Source organism: Hemitrygon akajei, chromosome 21, assembly GCF_048418815.1.
Source record: "Hemitrygon akajei chromosome 21, sHemAka1.3, whole genome shotgun sequence".
NCBI lineage: Eukaryota > Metazoa > Chordata > Chondrichthyes > Myliobatiformes > Dasyatidae > Hemitrygon > Hemitrygon akajei.
This window is the reverse complement of record NC_133144.1, coordinates 67,151,758-67,169,825: the sequence shown is the minus strand read 5'-3', so window position 1 is coordinate 67,169,825 and position 18,068 is coordinate 67,151,758. Positions and strand designations below refer to the sequence as shown.

General features: G+C 41.3%; 1 protein-coding gene across 2 annotated transcripts in view; it reads left to right on the top strand.

The window, feature by feature from the left end:
• Positions 1 to 14,460, top strand: part of LOC140714401 (transmembrane protein 273-like) — a 41,330-nt gene extending 26,870 nt beyond the window's left edge. For both annotated transcript variants that reach the window (XM_073025658.1, XM_073025661.1), the window contains exons 4-5: positions 1,094 to 1,124; positions 13,254 to 14,460. In XM_073025658.1, the coding sequence (XP_072881759.1) occupies positions 1,094 to 1,124; positions 13,254 to 13,278 (56 nt within the window). In that variant the 3' untranslated portion in view covers positions 13,279 to 14,460. The remainder of the gene's footprint in view (positions 1 to 1,093; positions 1,125 to 13,253) is intronic.
• Positions 14,461 to 18,068: the final 3,608 nt, after the last annotated feature.

Sequence of the window (18,068 nt, the reverse complement as noted above, 5' to 3'; positions counted from 1 at the left end):
GGCACAGCCTCAAAATTGAAGGGAGGGTGACCTTTCAGGGCAGAATTAAGGAGGAATGTGTTTTAGCCAGAGAGTGGTGAATCTGTGGAATGATCCGCTACAGACTGCAGTGGCGGCCAAGTGTGTGGGTATATTTGAAGTGGAAGTTGATGGATTCCTGATTGGTCGGGCATCGAGGGATATAGTGACAGGGCAGGTGCATGAGGTTGAATGGGACCAGCCATGATGAAATGGTGAAGTGGATTCAATGGTCTGAATGGCTAATTCTACTCCTGTGTCTTAGATCTCATGGTCTTATGTTCTCTACCCATGCACATTGTTCTCTCTCTCTCTGCAATGTGAATACACCAGTTAAAGCCATCTCCCACGTGCATGCCTTTATTTAATATATATGTAGTTGTGCACAGACACAATAGGCAGAATACGGAAAGATCTGCATAGATTGAATGTGGATAAGATATTTCTATTAGTGAGGGAGTTCAGGACCGGAGGGCACAGCCTCAGAATAAAGGGACATCCCTTTAAAACAGAGATGAAGATGAATTTTGTCAGCCAGAGTGTGGTGTATGAGTGGAACTTTTGTCACAGAATGTTGCAGAGGTCATGTCATGTGATATATTTCAGGCAGACATTGATGGGCTGTTGATAGGTAAGAGGGTTAAGGTTTACAGAGAAAAGACGGGACAATGGGCTTGGAAGAAACATCAGACATGATTGAATGGTGGAGCAGACTTGATGAGTCAAGTGGCCTAAGTCTGTTCCTGTGTCTTATAGTCTCAGGTCTAATGCTTTAATCACATAGTGGTTAGCGTGACACTATTGCAGCTCAGGGCATTCCGGAGTTCACAGTTCGATTCCAGTGCCATCTGTAAGCCGTGTGACCATTCTCCCTGGGAACCATGTGTGCTTCCTCCCAGTTTGTAGGTTAATTGGTCATTGTAAATTGTCTTGTGATTAGGTTAGGGTTAAATAGGCGGGTTGCTGGGCGGTGCAGTTCATTGGCTGGAAGGATTTGTTTAACACTGTATCTCTAAATAACTAATTCACACCAACGTACCAAAGCAATTGCTGAGATGCTATCTATCTCTTTCAGATCCTCCATCCAGGCAAAGCCAGTCATTAAGGTAAGCAGTGGAAATTTCCTCAAGATCTTGCCCAGAAATTGGTCTGTAAGCATATTTCTTTTACACCACGTAGCCTCAGTGGTAAATTGAAGCACTCTGTAATGGCGGTTGGAGATTTGTTAAAGTTTCACAAGGTGTGTGATCTCTCCAGCTCCTCACTTGTTTGACATTTTGACATTTGGAGGAGCTCAGAAAGGATCAGTTCTATCCCATGGCCTACCTTAGGTTGACATGAGTGTCCCACATGTGAAATGCACCATTGATAGAACTTCAGGAGCTTCAGCCCATGATGTTGTGTTGACCTTTTAACCTGTTCTAAGATCAATGTAACCTCCCTTCCCACATAACCCTCCATTGTTCTATCATCTATGTGATCACCTAAGAGTTTCTTAAATGTCCCTAATGTATCTGCCTCCACTACCATCCCTGGCAGTGTGTCTCACACTCACCAATCTCTGTGTTAAAAACTTAACTATGACATTCCCCCATACTTTCCTCCAATTACTTTAAAATTATATCCCTCATATTTAGCCATTTTTACCTTGGGAAAAAGAGTCTGGCTATCCATTTAATCAATGCCTCTTATCATCTTGTACACCTCCATCAAGTCACCTCTCATTCTCCTGTGCTTCGAAGAGAAAAAGCCCTAGCCTACTCAACCAATCTTCATAAGACATGCTGTCTAGCCTAGCTCTGGTAAATCTCCTCTACATTCGCTCTAACACTTCTACACCCTTCCTATAATGAGGCAATCAGGAGTGAACACAATATCCCAAGTCTGGTTTCAGCATCAGAATCAGGTTTAATATCGCCAGCATATGTCATGAAATTTGGTAACTTTATGGCAGCAGTGCATAAAATACTTGATAAGTAAAACTGAGTTACATTAAGTATATATATTATTAAATACATAAGTTAAAATAAGCAGTGCTAAAAACTAGAAATAAAAAAGTAGTGAGATGGTGTTCAAGGATTCAAAGTCCATTTAGAGATTGGATGGCAGAGGGGAAGAAGCTGTTCCTGAATCACTGAGTGTGTGTCTTCAGGCTCCTGTACATCCTTCCCAGTGGTAACAATGAGAAAAGTTCATTTCCTGGGTGGTGGCGGTCCTCAGTGATGGACACAGACTCCCTAAGGCACTGCTGGTTGAAGATGTATTGGATACTACATAGGCTAGTACCCATGATGGAGCTGAATGATTTTACAAGTTTTCTACAACTTATTTCAATCTTGTGCAGTAGCTGCCATCTCACCCCTGCATGTCAGATGGTGATGCAAAGGGTGTTTCATATGTGAGCTTGCTAAAGCATTGATTAAAGAGGATCTACCTTCACAGCCCCCGGTGCTATGAAACTCCTGTTTAAATGACATAACGTGCCTTTAATGGTGGCTCTTCCTCAGGCCCAGAACCTCGCCCTCCTTCCATGTGCCATGAACACACTATTCCCATCCACAACCTCAAGATCAACCCTTATCCCAGACAGACAGACAGACACACTTTATTGATCCCGAGGGAAATTGGGTTTCGTTATAGCCGCACCAACCAAGAATAGTGAAGAAATATAGCAATATAAAACCATAAATGATTAAATAATAATAAGTTAATCATGCCAAGTGGAAATAAGTCCAGGACCAGCCTATTGGCTCAGGGTGTCTGACACTCCGAGGGAGGAGTTGTAAAGTTTGATGACCACAGGTAGGAATCACTTCCTATGACGCTCAGTGTTACATCTTGGTGAATGCTAATCAGAACACCCTGTTCCCATCCTTAATGTGGTGCCTCCACCCTTGAAGTCCTGATCTCAGTTGATGTCTTGCCTCTCCTGGGCGGTTGGCTACAGGATCTCCCGTTTGGCTGAGCTACATTGACAATGAGTGGAAGAGTGGAAAGCAGCCCTAATGTGCCTGATATGTTAGAATAGAGGAGCATGCCTTTAGATCAGAAATGGGGGAGGAATTTCTTTTGCCATACGTTGGTGAATCTATGAAATTCATTGCTATAGGCAGCTGTGCAGGCCAAGTCATTGGGGGTGTTTAAGGTGGAGGTTGGCAGGTTCTTCATTAGTAAAAGTATCAAAGATTATGGAGAGAAGGCGGGAAAATGGGGTTGAGAGGGATAATAAATCAGCCATGATGGTATGGCGGAGAGGAATCGATGGGCCAAATGGCATAACTCTGTCCCTACAACTTTAAGGTCTAATCTTATATACTTAGAGATTAGCTTTATTTGTCACATGTACATCAAAACATACAATAAAATTAGTAATTTGTGTCATCATTTGCGATGTTCTTTGGGCAGCTTGCAATTGCCACCATTCTTCTGGCACCGTGATAACATGCCCACGGCTTACTGACCCTAACCTGTATGTCTTTGGAATTTGGGGAGAAACAAACTGCCCAGAGGAAACACACGCAGTCACAGGCAGAACACGTAAACTCCTTACAGGCAGTGGTGGGAACTGGATCTCGATCACCGACGGTGTTACCTATTACATCAGTTAGTCGAGTCATTGGTCACATGAGTATAACTGGGTGGCATCAGCTCTTTGGGCCAGAAGGGCTTGTTACCATGCTGCAGCTCCAAAATAAATAGTAAATAGTTATGTGGATTGTGCTATCTTATGTATTTATATTCATTCTTTTTTTATTATTGTGTTCTTTATTTCATTGTGTTTTTTTTGTGTGCTGCATTGGATCTGGAGTAACAATTATTTTGTTCTCCTTATCACCTGTGTACTGGAAAGGACATTAAACAATCCTGAATCTTGAAACTTGAAACAAATTAAAGTATGATTTGATGAACCCCTTCACACCACCAACCAGCACTACTTTACCATTTCGTGTCGGAGTCACCTTAGGTTACAGATACTCCTGTGCCTAGTGTCACTTTATGGATGGACAATCAATCTATGTATATTAGCTAACTTATATATTTATGTGTACGGGAAATGACATGAATCAATCTTGAATCTTGATCCTGATCTTGACTCAGAGGCATGGAACACAGCAGCAATGACACCCAAGTTTCAGGATCTTCACTAACTATATTTTAGCAAATACCCACTGTTGTAATTGAAATTTCAATTTTTTGTTGGACTTGCAGATAATCATTTTATTCCATAATAAGGACACAAAACGTCGAGTTTGTGTCTTCAGACTCCTGTACTTCCTCCCTGATGGTAGCAATGAGAAGAGAGCATGTCCTGGGTAATGGGATGCTTGATGATGGATGCTGCCTTTTTGAGGCATCACCTTTTGAAAATGTCCTCGATGTTGGGGATGCCAGTGCCCATGATGGAGCCAGAGGTGATGACAAAGTTGAGAGGTATTTACAAGTCAGGACACTGAGTAACTTTGTTGGGAGATTGTAAGTTGTGGAGATCTCATGTTTCTACCTTTGTATTTCGATCTCTTGAGAGACTCACCATTAGGCAATATTGTATAAGAAAGAGGTAGCAGAGGATTTGGTAGGATGGCTCAATCCTCTGAGGTAGAGGAGAATGTCCTGCCCTTTCAGCTTAGCAGACACAGCAGAGAGTGCATGTGGAGCTGGGCCTTATGGCTTCCCAAATGAGCAACCTCTACAACATAATATATCGGGAACACACTCACTTTACACTGTATAAGACAGCACAGCAGATTACACACTGTAAGATCCAAACACAGCAATGACCAAAAAAGCTGTTAGAGAGTTGGCTGAGGAATGAATCACTGCTAGAACAGCTAGAGAGAACAAGACTGACCTGAAACTCCAACAATTCCTGACCCCACACTGCCCCACAGATGCTGCTTAACACTCTTAAATCCTCTGTTCACCATCTCCAGTCCAGCTCCAGCTCCAGGTTTCACCATCTGCAGTCTCCCATGTCTCCAGCTTGGAAAACTCCTCTCTCCATATCAGGTCTGTCTGGGTCCAGCATGTAATGCACAGCAGCACCTCTAATTTCTTAGAAGTCTGTGATGATTAGGCAAGTCGTCTAAAACTTTGACGAACTTCTCTAGATACATCCTGAAGAGTGTACTGAATGGCCGCACCATGACTTGGTATGGAAACACCAATCCAGGAATGGAAAATCCTACAAAAAGTGATGGATACAGCCCAGTCCATCATAATAAAGCCCTGCTCACCATTGAGCATATCTACATGGAGCGCTGTTCAGGAAACCAGCAACCATCTTCTTGATGTTGTCATCAGGAGGAAGGTACAGGATCCACAGAACTCACACCACTAGGTTCAGAAACAGTTATTACCCCTCAACCATCAGGCTCTTGAACTAGGGGGATAACTTCACTCAACTTCACTTGGTCCATTTCTGAAATGTTCCCACAAACTATGGACTCACTTTCAATGACTCTTCATCTCATGTTCTTGGTATTTATTCCTTTTTGCTTATTTGTTTGTTTTTTTGATTTTTTACTGCAGTTTGTTGTTTTGTGCACATTGGTTGTCTGTCCAGCTTGTGTGTATGTGTGTTTTGTCATTGATTTTGTTGTGTTTCTTTGTATTTTCTGGGATTGCCCGGAAGATGAAGCTCAGGGTAGTGTGTGTGTGTGTGTGTGTGTGTGTGTGTGTGTGTGTGTGTGTGTGTGTGTGTGTGTGTGTGTGTGTGTGTGTGTGTGTGTGTGTGTGTGTGTGTGTGTGTGTGTGTGTGTGTGTGTGTGTGTGTGTGTGTGTGTGTGTGTAGATGGATAGATAATAAATGTATTTTGAACTTTGAAATCTACAAATGGAGAGAGAGTGTTTCATTGCACTGAGAAGGTTGTTGAGGTTCCTGATTTAATGCCTCAGCTAAAACAAGGTTTCCTCAATAATGCAATATTTCCTCAATACAGTGGTTACATGAGCAATGGGATTTCAGACTGTCTCTGAACATTTATCTGAAAAAGCTGATGGTCTTCCAACAGAGCTAGGACTAGCTGAGGAAGTCTTGAGCAATAGTTGTGAGAGATGTTTCTGAGGTTACAACAGATGTGACAGAGAACCTCCTCCAGGAAGTTATCACTTACTTCTGCAGCCTCTACTTTCGGGAACTTACCACGTGAAGGAGAATTGTACAAGTTGCAACAGACTTCAAGTTTAAGAGTTAAGAGTGACTGGTAAAGTGCGTGGCAGCAAGAGTATTAATGAGGAAGCAGTGAGTTCCCTCCGCGGCAGGAAATGAATGCAATGGTTTCAGTACAGCTGGCAGAGCTGCCCGAAAAAATGCAGCAATGAGAGTTCAATTTATTCTGCAGCTTTCGTTAGTCAATGACCTTCTTTGTTTATTTTCTCAACTTGATAATGCAAGATGCATTCATGTAATCCGGCCACTAGGCTGTCAGGATGGGAAACAGTTTCCTCCCCCAGGCTGTGAGGCTACCAAACTCCCTGCCACCACCTAGGTCTCACCATGTCTGAAACGCCAGTCGTGTAATGTTGTTTACTTTCAAACTTTATTATTTGATAGGTATCTCATGGATAAGGGAATCAAGGGATATGGGGACAAGGCAGGAACCGGGTATTGATAGTAGATGATCAGCCATGATCTCAGAATGGCGGTGCAGACTCGAAGGGCCGAATGGTCTACTTCTGCACCTATTGTCTATTGTTATTTTATTTGTGGTAATATTACTTTATGTAAACTCAAGAAAGTCTGCAGTTGCTGGAAATCCAGGACAACACAGACAAAATGCTGGAGAAACTCAGCAGGTCAGGCAGCACCTACAGAGAGGAAGAAAGAGCCAAGACCCTTCGTCAGGACTGGAAAGGAAGTGGGGGAAGATGCCAGAATAAAAAGGTGGGAGAAGGGGAAGGAGGCTAGCTGGAAGGTGATAGATGAAGCCAGGTGAGTGGGAAAAGTCAAAGGCTGGAGAAGAAAGAATCTGATAGGAGAGGAGAGTGTAGCATAGGAGAAAGGGAAGGATGAAGTGATAGGCAGATGAGAAATGGTAAAAGGCCAGTTTGGGGAATAGAGGAAGAGGGAATTTTTTTTTACCAGAAGGAGAGATTAACTTTCATCCAATATTACTTGTGTGTTGTGTGTGAGTTATATGTACTGTGTTGCGCACCTTGATCCAAACAAACATTGTTTCACTGGCAATATGCATGTATATGGTTGAAATGACAATAAACTTGAACTTGATTACTGGAGTATCAGATTTCACAGAATTTCAACTGAGAGAGATATCAGGCTAATTGACCAGCACTACAACAGTCGGTGTCATAGATCTATACAGCATAAAAACAGGCCTACCATAACAGCCAAGTTGTCTACCTGATCAAGTCACATCAGCCTGCATTTGGTCCATAGTATCAATGACACACACAATCTAGGCCTTGCTCTCTTCTCATTGCTGCCATCGGGAAGGAAGTACAGGAGCCTTGGATCCCACATCATCAAGTTCTGGAACAGTTATTAACTCTCAACCATCGAGACAAGTTAAGTCAGAATACAGTTTAGTGCCTTTTAACTATATACATGTATACCATCAAATGAGGAAATGCTTCTCTGGACCAGGGTGTAAAGCAGTAAACATAACATACAAATAACACACAGTAACTTATGAAAGTAAGGATAAAATCTACAGATGAGTCACACATAAATAAACAAAGTAAAGTGCAGAAAATAAATATTGTCGGGTATAGAACAGATTAACCGGTGACACTTTGAATGCAATGTGACTGAGTGCAGAAGCCTAATGGTCTGGGGAATAAACCTGACTGTTCTTGCTTTTATGCATCGGAGTCTCCTGCCTGATGGTAGAAAGTCAAAGAGGATGCTGGATGGATGGGTGGGATCCTTGATAATACTAATGGCTCGGTGTACGCAGAGTTCCTGTTAAATGGTCCCAATGAATGGTAAGGAGACACCGATGATCTCACAGTCCTTCAAAGAGACCCAGTCTGATGCTGGGCTGCTCCCATACCAGGTGGAGACGGAGCTTGTCAGAATGCTCTCAATGGTGCTCCTGTAAATCACAGTTAAGATGGGAGGGGGAGCCTTGCTTACCTCAATCTCCTTAGGAAGTGGAGGTGCTGCTGTGTCTTCTTGTTCATGGTGGTGATATTAAGGGACCAGGTGAGGCATCTATGATGTGATCTCCCAGGAACTGTGCACTTAACTCTCTCTATGGAGGAGTGATGTATTTGCAGAGGGGGATGGCTCATCTGCACCTTCCTGAAGTCCTTGGTCTTGTCCATATTCAGACTTAGGTTGCTCTCCTCACACCAGTCCACCAGCTGCTCCATTTCCTGTCTGTACTCCAACTCATCATCATTGTGGCCGACCACTGTTGTGTCAATTGCAAACTTGGTGACATGGTTTGAGCTGAATCCTGTGACACAGTCATACATCAGCAGTGTGAACAGCAGTGGGCTGAGCACACAACTCTGGGGAGTGCCAATGCTCAGCGTACTGGGACTCAGGCTCCTGAACCATCGTGGGTAACTTCACTCACCCCAATACTGAAGTGATTCCACAACCTATGAACTCTCTTTCAAGGACTCTACAGCTTGTGTTCTCAGTATTAATTATTTTTATTATTATTATTATAAAAATCTTACAACTTTTTTTCTCAGTCAAGCACATGGGCATAGCCAAGCTCACTCATTTTAAATTACTGGGAAATTTGGTGTTTAGTATTGTGGCTTTCTGAAGATTTACTTAGATATTGCTAATTGTTTAAAGCTATTGTGTAGTGACTTTGGGATGATACCAGTTGTAGATATTACTATTGGAACAATATATAGCCCGTTCATGTTCCATAGTCTTTCAATTTCCTCTTTTAATTCAACACATTTCTGTTTCTTTCATATTGATTTCTGTAAGTTATGTGCGTTTGAAATCTATAACATCTATAACGTAAATTGTTCCTGCTTGTTAATCCTGTATTATAATATCCGGTCAGTGATTGTGGATTGTCCTCTCTGTAATAACCGATCAGTCATAATATAATTTGTGCTATTCTGACTCTAAAACTGGATCAGGCTTGTATTTATATTAAGGTATGATTTCTTTTATGAGTTTGTATTTTAAAGCAAGATTTTGATCAATGATGCTGTGTAAGTTTGAGTTAAACTGATTTAGGATCTTGTTAAGTGTTGGATTGTTTCTGTTTTTTCTTGGCATTCTCCACATTTATCATCTTGAATTTGTTCTTTTTTTGTTATGTATTTTTGTTAATTTTTTGTGTTAACCACCCGACCCTGTATTGTCACAAGGAAACCTTCTGTTTCTGGGAAGAGGTCTCCCACTCTGAGCCAGGCGTTCACATTTATTCTGCTCAGATCGTGGGATGTCTTCCATGGAGGGTCACGTCCTATCACTGGTTAACCTTTTCTTCTACAGGAACAATGTCTTTATTTTTCTGGGTTGGACTTTAATTTTAGTGGCGTGTACATCTTATCAGAATTGCATATGCCTGCGTGGAGTGCTGAATCCTGTTTTTGTTGATTAAAGTATATCCTAAGAAGTTGTATCTGACTTTTGTGTGGACTTTTAATGTCTGTTTTTCCTCTTCCTCCTTCTGTCCTGGGTAGTGTTAGTACGTGTGCGTTTGAATGTACATAATGTTTTTTGAAATTTTGTTATTTTGGTCCGTTATTATTATTATATTTTGTATTTACATAGTTCATCTTCTTTTGCATATTGGTTGTTTGTCAGTCTTTGTGTGTAGTTTTGCTTTGATTCTATTGTATTTCTTTGTGCTATTGTGAATGGCTGCAAGAAAACAAATCTCAGGGTTGTATATGGTGGTATATACTTACTTTGTTAATAAATTTACTTTGAACTTTGAATATCCTCCTAAACCGTTCAACCTCTAACACATGGGATTCTGCAAATGCTGGAAAGTTTGAGCATCACACAAACTTCATCAGGTCAGGCAGCATCCAGCAAGTAACTGGTGATGAAAGAATTCTGATAAAGGCACACTGCACAACTCATTCTGAGATTCAATTTTTCTGGGTTCAAATGATTCAAATCCTGTACGCTAAAGAGAATCATGCACCTGGGCAGTTTTGGAAACAATTTGGCATCAGGTTATTGTCCAAAAATTAAAGCATAACTACTAAAATGATAAAATTAAAAGCAGATGAACAAATTGACAGCTTGACCAGGAAAGCTGCAGGTACATCATAAAATATTTACAGATCATTCCTACTTATCATCAATATTAAATAATTTGTAAGTCGAAGCTAACTCCCCAGAGAAAATTCCTCCACAAACATTGCAGACAGATAATTGATAATTATGTTCTCTATAGCCCTGTGTCACAAGCAGCATTTTGTGAATTTTGTGAAGTTTTGAAGGTCATTTTTACAGTTAACGGTATCATATAAATGCATTAGTCATATCTCGGAAGGAATCAATATTGGAATAAAGTAATGAAGGGAAAATAATGGGTAAATTGGTAGAGATTTGGGAGAAATGTGATTGATCTAGAAGTCAGGAAGAAGTGCAAATGGAAATTTGTAAATGGAGTAAAGTGTGTTGCACTCTTTAGTGTGGGCATGCAAATAAAATAAAGATTAACTTTAGCTTCTATTCCCCACTGATGGGGTCAGTGGTGCTGTGAGGATTACATTCCTGGACTTCTCTAGTGCCTTTAACACCATCCAGCCCAAGATCTTAAGGCACAAACTAACGGAGATGGGAGTAGACTCTCACATGGTGGATTGGATAGTGGACTACTTGACAGATAGACCTCAGTATGTGCGGTTGGGAGACTGTAGGTCTGACACGGTGGTCAGCAGCACAGGAGCGCCGCAGGGGACCGTGCTCTCTCCGGTCCTGTTCACCCTGTACACATCAGACTTCCAATATAACTCGGAGTCCTGCCATGTGCAGAAGTTCGCTGACGACACGGCCATAGTGGGGTGTGTCAGGAATGGACAGGAGGAGGAGTATAGGAAACTGATACAGGACTTTGTGATATGGTGCAACTCAAACTACCTGCGTCTCAATATCACCAAGACCAAGGAGATGGTGGTGGACTTTAGGAGATCTAGGCCTCATATGGAGCCAATGATCATTAATGGAGAATGTGTGGAGCAGGTTAAGACCTACAAGTATCTGGGAGTACAGTTAGACGAGAAGCTAGACTGGACTGCCAACACAGATGCCTTATGCAGGAAGGCACAGAGTCGACTGTACTTCCTTAGAAGGTTGGCGTCATTCAATGTCTTTAGTGAGATGCTGAAGATGTTCTATAGGTCAGTTGTGGAGAGCGCCCTCTTCTTTGTGGTGGCGTGTTGGGGAGGCAGCATTAAGAAGAGGGACGCCTCACGTCTTAATAAGCTGGTAAGGAAGGCGGGCTCTGTCGTGGGCAAAGTACTGGAGAGTATAACATCGGTAGCTGAGCGAAGGGCGCTGAGTAGGCTACGGTCAATTATGGAAAACCCTGAACATCCTCTACATAGCACCATCCAGAGACAGAGAAGCAGTTTCAGCGACAGGTTGCTATCGATGCAATGCTCCTCAGACAGGATGAAGAGGTCAATACTCCCCAATGCCATTAGGCTTTACAATTCAACCGCCAGGAGTAAGATATGTTAAAGTGCCGGGGTTGATTGTATTTAATGTATTTAAGTAAACTACTTAAGAACTTTTTAAAAGCTATTATTAATGTTTTTTGAGAGAGTGATTTAGATGCATATCATATTTTTACTGAGTTAAGTATTGTATGTAATTAGTTTTGCTACAACAAGTGTATGGGACATTGGAAAAAATGTTGAATTTCCCCATGGGGATGAATAAAGTATCTATCTATCTATCTATCCATCTATCTATCACTGTGGACTCTTACCTCTTCTCACCTGCTTATCACCTCCCCATGGTGCCCCTCCTCCTTCCCTTTCTCCTATGGTCCACTCTCCTCTCCTATCAGAATCTTTCCTCTTTAGCTCTTTACCTTCCCACCCGCCTGGCTTCACCTATCAACTTCCCTCCTTTCCCTGCCTCTACCTTTTTATCCTGGCATCTTCCCCCTTCCATTCCAGTCCTGATGAAGGGTCTTAGTCCAAAGCATTGACTGTTTGCCTGACCTCCAGAGTTTTGTGTATTTTGTTTAATTTTCCCATTGGTAAAGGTCCCTGAACAGAATGGAAAGGTCACAGAGTCACTGCTGACTGCAGAGAATGGGGGCAAGAGTCTAGGCTGATTCTTCAGCACAGAATTCTGGGATCATGGCACAGTCAGGCATGTTCAGTTTCAGCTACATCTGCCTGCATCTCCGGCACCAGCCTACCCGCCAACAAGGACATATACACAGAAAGGTTCCAGGAAAGATCCCATCAACCCTGCTCATGGACTGTTTGTCCCACTCCCATCAGGGAGGAGGCTATGTACATAACCATGCCAAGAACACCACAGTCAAGAACAATTCCTTTCCCCAAGCAGTAAGTCTGATCAACACCTGCACCCACCAACTCCACCACTGTCAGTCACCATACGTGAACTCTAGCATCACTTTATGGACGTACAATCAATCTGCATTATAGAAGCGCTCTTATGTATTTATATTTATTGTGTGTTTTTTTAGTATTATCATTATGTTTGTTATCTTCTATGTTCTTTTTGTGCTGCATCAGATCTGGAGAAACAATTATTTTGTTCACTTTACACTTGTGTGGAGGAAGTGACATTAAACAATCTTGAATCTTGAAGAACTGTGGGCTCCTCTGCTCTCTCAGCTGAACCGAAACTATTCTGTAGCATTAATTGGAAAAACAGGGACATTCTTTGAAATGATAGCAAATTTATCATTGATGGATGTTGATGCAGATTTGAGGGGCTGAATGGCCTATTCCAGATTCTTCTATTCCTTATGTCAGAGTCAGGAAGTCATCGAGTCATACAACAAGGAAACAGGCCATTCAGCCCAAAGGGTCCATGTCTAGCGACATTCCCACTTCAGCGAGTCCCATTTGACTACATATTGCCCATATCCCTCTAAATCTTTTCTCTCCATTTACTTTTTAAATGTTGTGAATAAAATTAAGATTCGATTAGCTTTACTTGTCATCTGTATGTCTAAACATATGGTGAAATGCATAATTTGTGTCAAGTCATATCAGTGAGGATTGTGCAAGTACTGCACTCTCCTGCACCAATGTAGCATGCTTTAAAATAATAATATTTTCTATTTCAGAGAAGAGAGACACAGAATTGCCTAGAACCGAAAGTCACAGGAGCAGTGAGTGGGCCGTAAGCTTGGACAGCTGCTTCACTGAAGAAGAGATGTTTGTGTTTGCAGTTACCACTTGGGACAAGTTTGGATCCATTTCTGGATATTACATGGAATACACAATTTATTTAGTATTGAAATAAGATCTTTAGTTTATCCCAGCACTAACATTCAGCTCCATACTACCTTTCCCCAGTTAACTCTGTCGGCAGAACCATCCATTCCTGCCTCTATGATATCCTTACCGAGATTCCGTTTATCCCATTTAATTCGGTACCTCTTGTAGTACCCTGCCCACCTTCACTCACTGGATAAACAAAGTGCTTAGTTTTCTAATGGATTTGTTAGGCTTGATACTGATTTTTTATTAGATTTTTTATTTTTTTAACTTTTTCATTGAATAATGTAGTATTCATGTTACATGAAACTTAGCACTTTTAATCTTAAACTGCTGTCACACCATGCCGTTAGACTGCCTCTTGAAGCAAATGTTGACCACAGCCCACTGGACCATACCAGCTGTCTCGATTCTGGTACCTGTGGCCATTAAAGTATTTACACAGGCAGATTCCTATCAATTGTAACAGATGTTGTAAATAGTATTAGGAAAGTGCACAAGCAAGTAGATTTAGGATGTATCTCAAACATTCACACCCACACAGTAATTTTGTGTGGTTCCTCATTTTCAAAGATCTTGTGGCCTTTCCAACAGTGCAAGCCTGTAAGGAAGGATCATTCCTAATCACCAGCTCCCAAAGCTGCAGACTGCCGTCAGTGCCGGTGACCAGCAGAAATGCAGGACAATACTCTTGTGGAACATACGTTCAAATGCATATGCAGCAAGCTGATATTGTGTGCAATAATTCAGAGTACGAGCACCGGCACAGAGCAGACGGGACTGGATGTCTCGATCCTGTGCTGTAAATCTCATGTCAATCCAAGCAGCCCCACTCTAAACTGCATTACAGCCATGCAACATCTTGACTATGTGCTGCTAATATTTAGTAGCTTTGCAGTTATTTCAGGAGATTGTATAAACCAGAACCTTGTTGTTTTGTTGCTTAACACAGCAATATCCTCTTTTTTTACTGTGTGTTTTGAGTCATATGTGTTCTGTGTCTGTAAAATTAATAGGTATAATTAATAAATTGTTAGTTGGAAATTTATAAAATCAGCCGATTTCTGAATGGTGAGCAGCTGGACGTGAAATTCCTCTATTCAAGTATTCTTCCCCATCCTGTTCTAATTTCCCTCCAGGCCTGATGGCCTCCTGTCAGTCCCGATCTCTCAGCCCCTCTGCAGGTTTCAATCTTCCTTTGCAGCTTTTCCTGCCCATGTTGGATTTCTGCATTTTGTTTACAGCAAACTAAATGTGCTCACCAAAAAGCACATTTCCTCGTTTGATCCCAATCAAAAGCAATTAGAAAGCTACAATCCTAATTTATGTTATTATTTTCAGCCAGAAACCTCTGTAACCACGAGGATAGTCATGGTAGAGTCAAATTACACTTAACGGCCACTTTATTAGGTATACCTGTACTCTTGCTCAATGGTGAAAATATCTAATCAGCCAATCACGTAGCAGCAACTCAATGCATAAAAAACATGCAGACATGATCAAAAGGTTCAGTTGTGGGTCAGACCAAACATCAGAGTGGAGACGAAATGTGATCTAAGTGATTTTAATCATGGAATGGTTGTTGGTGCCAGAGGTGGGTGATTTGCGCATCTCAGAAACCACTGGGATTTTCACGCACACCAGTCTCTAGAGCTTACAGAGAATGGTGCGAAAAACAAAAAAAAATCCACAGAGCGCCAGACTGGTTCAAGTTGACAGGAAGGCGACAGTAACTCAGGCTACATCCACACTAGACTGGATCATTTTCAAAATGCCGGTTTCGCTTAAAAACGATAGGCATCCACACTATGCGTTTTTAAAAATATCTCTATCCACATTGAAACGGAGATTTCGGCAAATCTTCTCCTCCTGCACATGCGCAGGACACATCTACCGACAACAAGCGACATGTTTGGTGTCGAATCTCACCGTAAAAGTGCACGTTTGTGTAGTTACAGACTAGAAAAACTTAAAACGACGGACAGCTGTTGGCTTTCGTGCAGGAGAACTTAAAAGTAAAAACAAATACTGGAGCGTATGGAGGCAACCGACAGGGAGTTCATGAACAGATTGACCCGGCTGACGACAAACATTGAAAAACTGACTAACTCTGTTGCATTTATAAAGCACCTTTTTAAATGTATAAAACATGTCTGCATCAGTGTTATCTTGTATTTCCATACAATGTTACATTAGGCTGTTACACATCTATTATCAGAGAAGTACTTGCATAAATAGGTAAACCACCTTCATACGAGCAAGGATAGAAATCAAGGCAAAGTGAGTATACTTATTTATTCAGTACCTTATTTGGTGAGTACATTTCTAACTCTTCTGGCTTCAGTCTCGTTGCCGTCTGTTCTGAAATTGTTAGGTTGTGTTCAGGAAAACAATGAAATAGCGCGCTGCCGTCTGACAGCGTTTTCAGAAGTCTCCGGTTACCCCGTCCACACTGATCTGCCCGAGCAGCGTTTTCAAAAATACCCACCTTGGAAAGCATTTCTGAAAAGCTCCGGTTTTGGTTATGGATTTATCCGGTGTAGTGTGGACGTAGCCTCATATAGCCACACATTACAACAGTGGTGTGTAGACGAACATCTACGAACCTTGAAGTGGATGGGCTACAGCAGCAGAAGACCACAAACATATATCCAGTGGCCATTGTGTTAGGTACAGGAGGTACTTAATAAAGTGGCCAGTGAGTATGTATGTATAATGAACTGCTTTGGATTCTTGATGTATTCTGACTACTGTTGAACTTGTGCCTAAGATTAATTGTGGCAAAGACAGTTAATTGTGGTGACCAGTTAACTGTTCAAGATTCATTTACAGGCAAAATGCGACCATAAACAAAAGAGATTCCAGAGCAACACACACAAAATGCTGGAGGAACTCTTCAGGTCAGGCAGCATCTGTGGAGAGGAATAAACAGTCGACAATTCAGGCCAAGACCTTTAATCAGAAGTGCTACCATGGAGTAAATGAACTGATTCGTTCATTGTGCATATTTCTCTCCTTCCAATCATCAAATAACGATGCCTTCCCTCAGCTGGATTTTCACCTCTGTTGCAACATGGCTATTATAACAGGGCCAAGGGCACTGAAGACACGCTTAATGGAATGGTGTCCTTTCTTGTCATATGGAACAGTGAACTATTGAACCTAAGCTAAAGTTTACCAGTCAGTAACTTAATTCTTGGTCAACATTCTCATTCTACTGCTTACTGGGGAACTTAAACTTTTTTGTAGAATTTAACAGTTTCATCAAATATCCATGACTACATTTTCAGTATCAGAAACAGATACTGGTTTATCAATAGCGCATGTTGTGAAATTTATTGTTTTATCAGCTGCAGTATAGTGCAATACATAACATATACTATGAATTACAATAATAAATATATATTTATAAGATCATAAGACATAGGAGCAGAATTAGGCTATTTGGCCCATTGAGTCTGCTCCACCATTCAATCATGGCTGATCCTTTTCTTTTCCTCCTCAACACCAGTTCCTGATCTTCTCCCCGTAACCTTTGATGCCATGTCCAATCAAGAACCTATCAATCTTTGCCTTAAATACACCCTATGACCTGGCCTCCACAGCTGCATGTGGCAACAAATTCCACAAATTCATCACCCTTTGGCTAAAGAAATTTCTCTGCATCTCTGTTTTGAAAGGGCATCCCTCTATCCTGAGGCTGTGTCCTCTTGTCCTAGACTCCCCCACCATGGGAAACATCCTTTCCACATCTACTCTGTCTAGGCCTTTCAATATTTGAAAGGTTTCAATTAGATCCCCCCCCCCTCATCCTTCTGAATTCCAGTGAGTACAGACTCAGAACCATCAAACATTCCTCATATGATAACCCTTTCATTCCTATATACGTATAGTGTTGTTATGTAAATAAAATACTGTATATGTTATATATTGTACTGTACTGCTGCAGAATAACAACAAATTTCACAATATATGTCAGTGTTCTGGTATATAAGTAATGCAAAAAGAGAGCAAAATTATAATGAGATAGTGTTCATGGGGTTATTGTCTGTTCAGAAATTTGATAGCGGAGGAGAAGAAACTGTTCCAAAGCTGTTGTGTGTGTGTCTTCAGGCTCCTGTGCCTCCTCCCTGCTGGTAGCAATGAGAAGAAGCATTCTCCATGTTTTATTTGAGTTTCCATTGCCACCTTCTCCTGAGAATCATTCGGAAGAAAGTAGGAATACTTCACCATTTGCTGCCTAGGAGCTTCTTTCTCACTGAACAGAACCAAAGGGCTTAGAGTTTTAAAACCAATGGTATCACTCAAATCTTAAATGAAGCTTTGAATTTCAAACTAAGAATCTAATGTTCCTAATAATATGCATCTATTAATGTAGCACTTTATCAATGATCCATTAGGATTATAGATTCAAGGCCCATGCAGATCATCATGTTTGCTTTGAAAGCTTATTTGATAAGTACATATTTAAACTTACAAGCATAAAACAGATGAATAAGAGGAAAGGATTATGAATATGGGGAGGAAATGAAACTTGGAGAAATAAACCTGACAAATAAAGAGAGATTCAAGAAAAGATTAGCTTTATTTATCACTGCATATCGAAATATACATTGAAATACATAATTTGCTGAGCGTGTGCTGGGGGCAGCCTGCAAGCC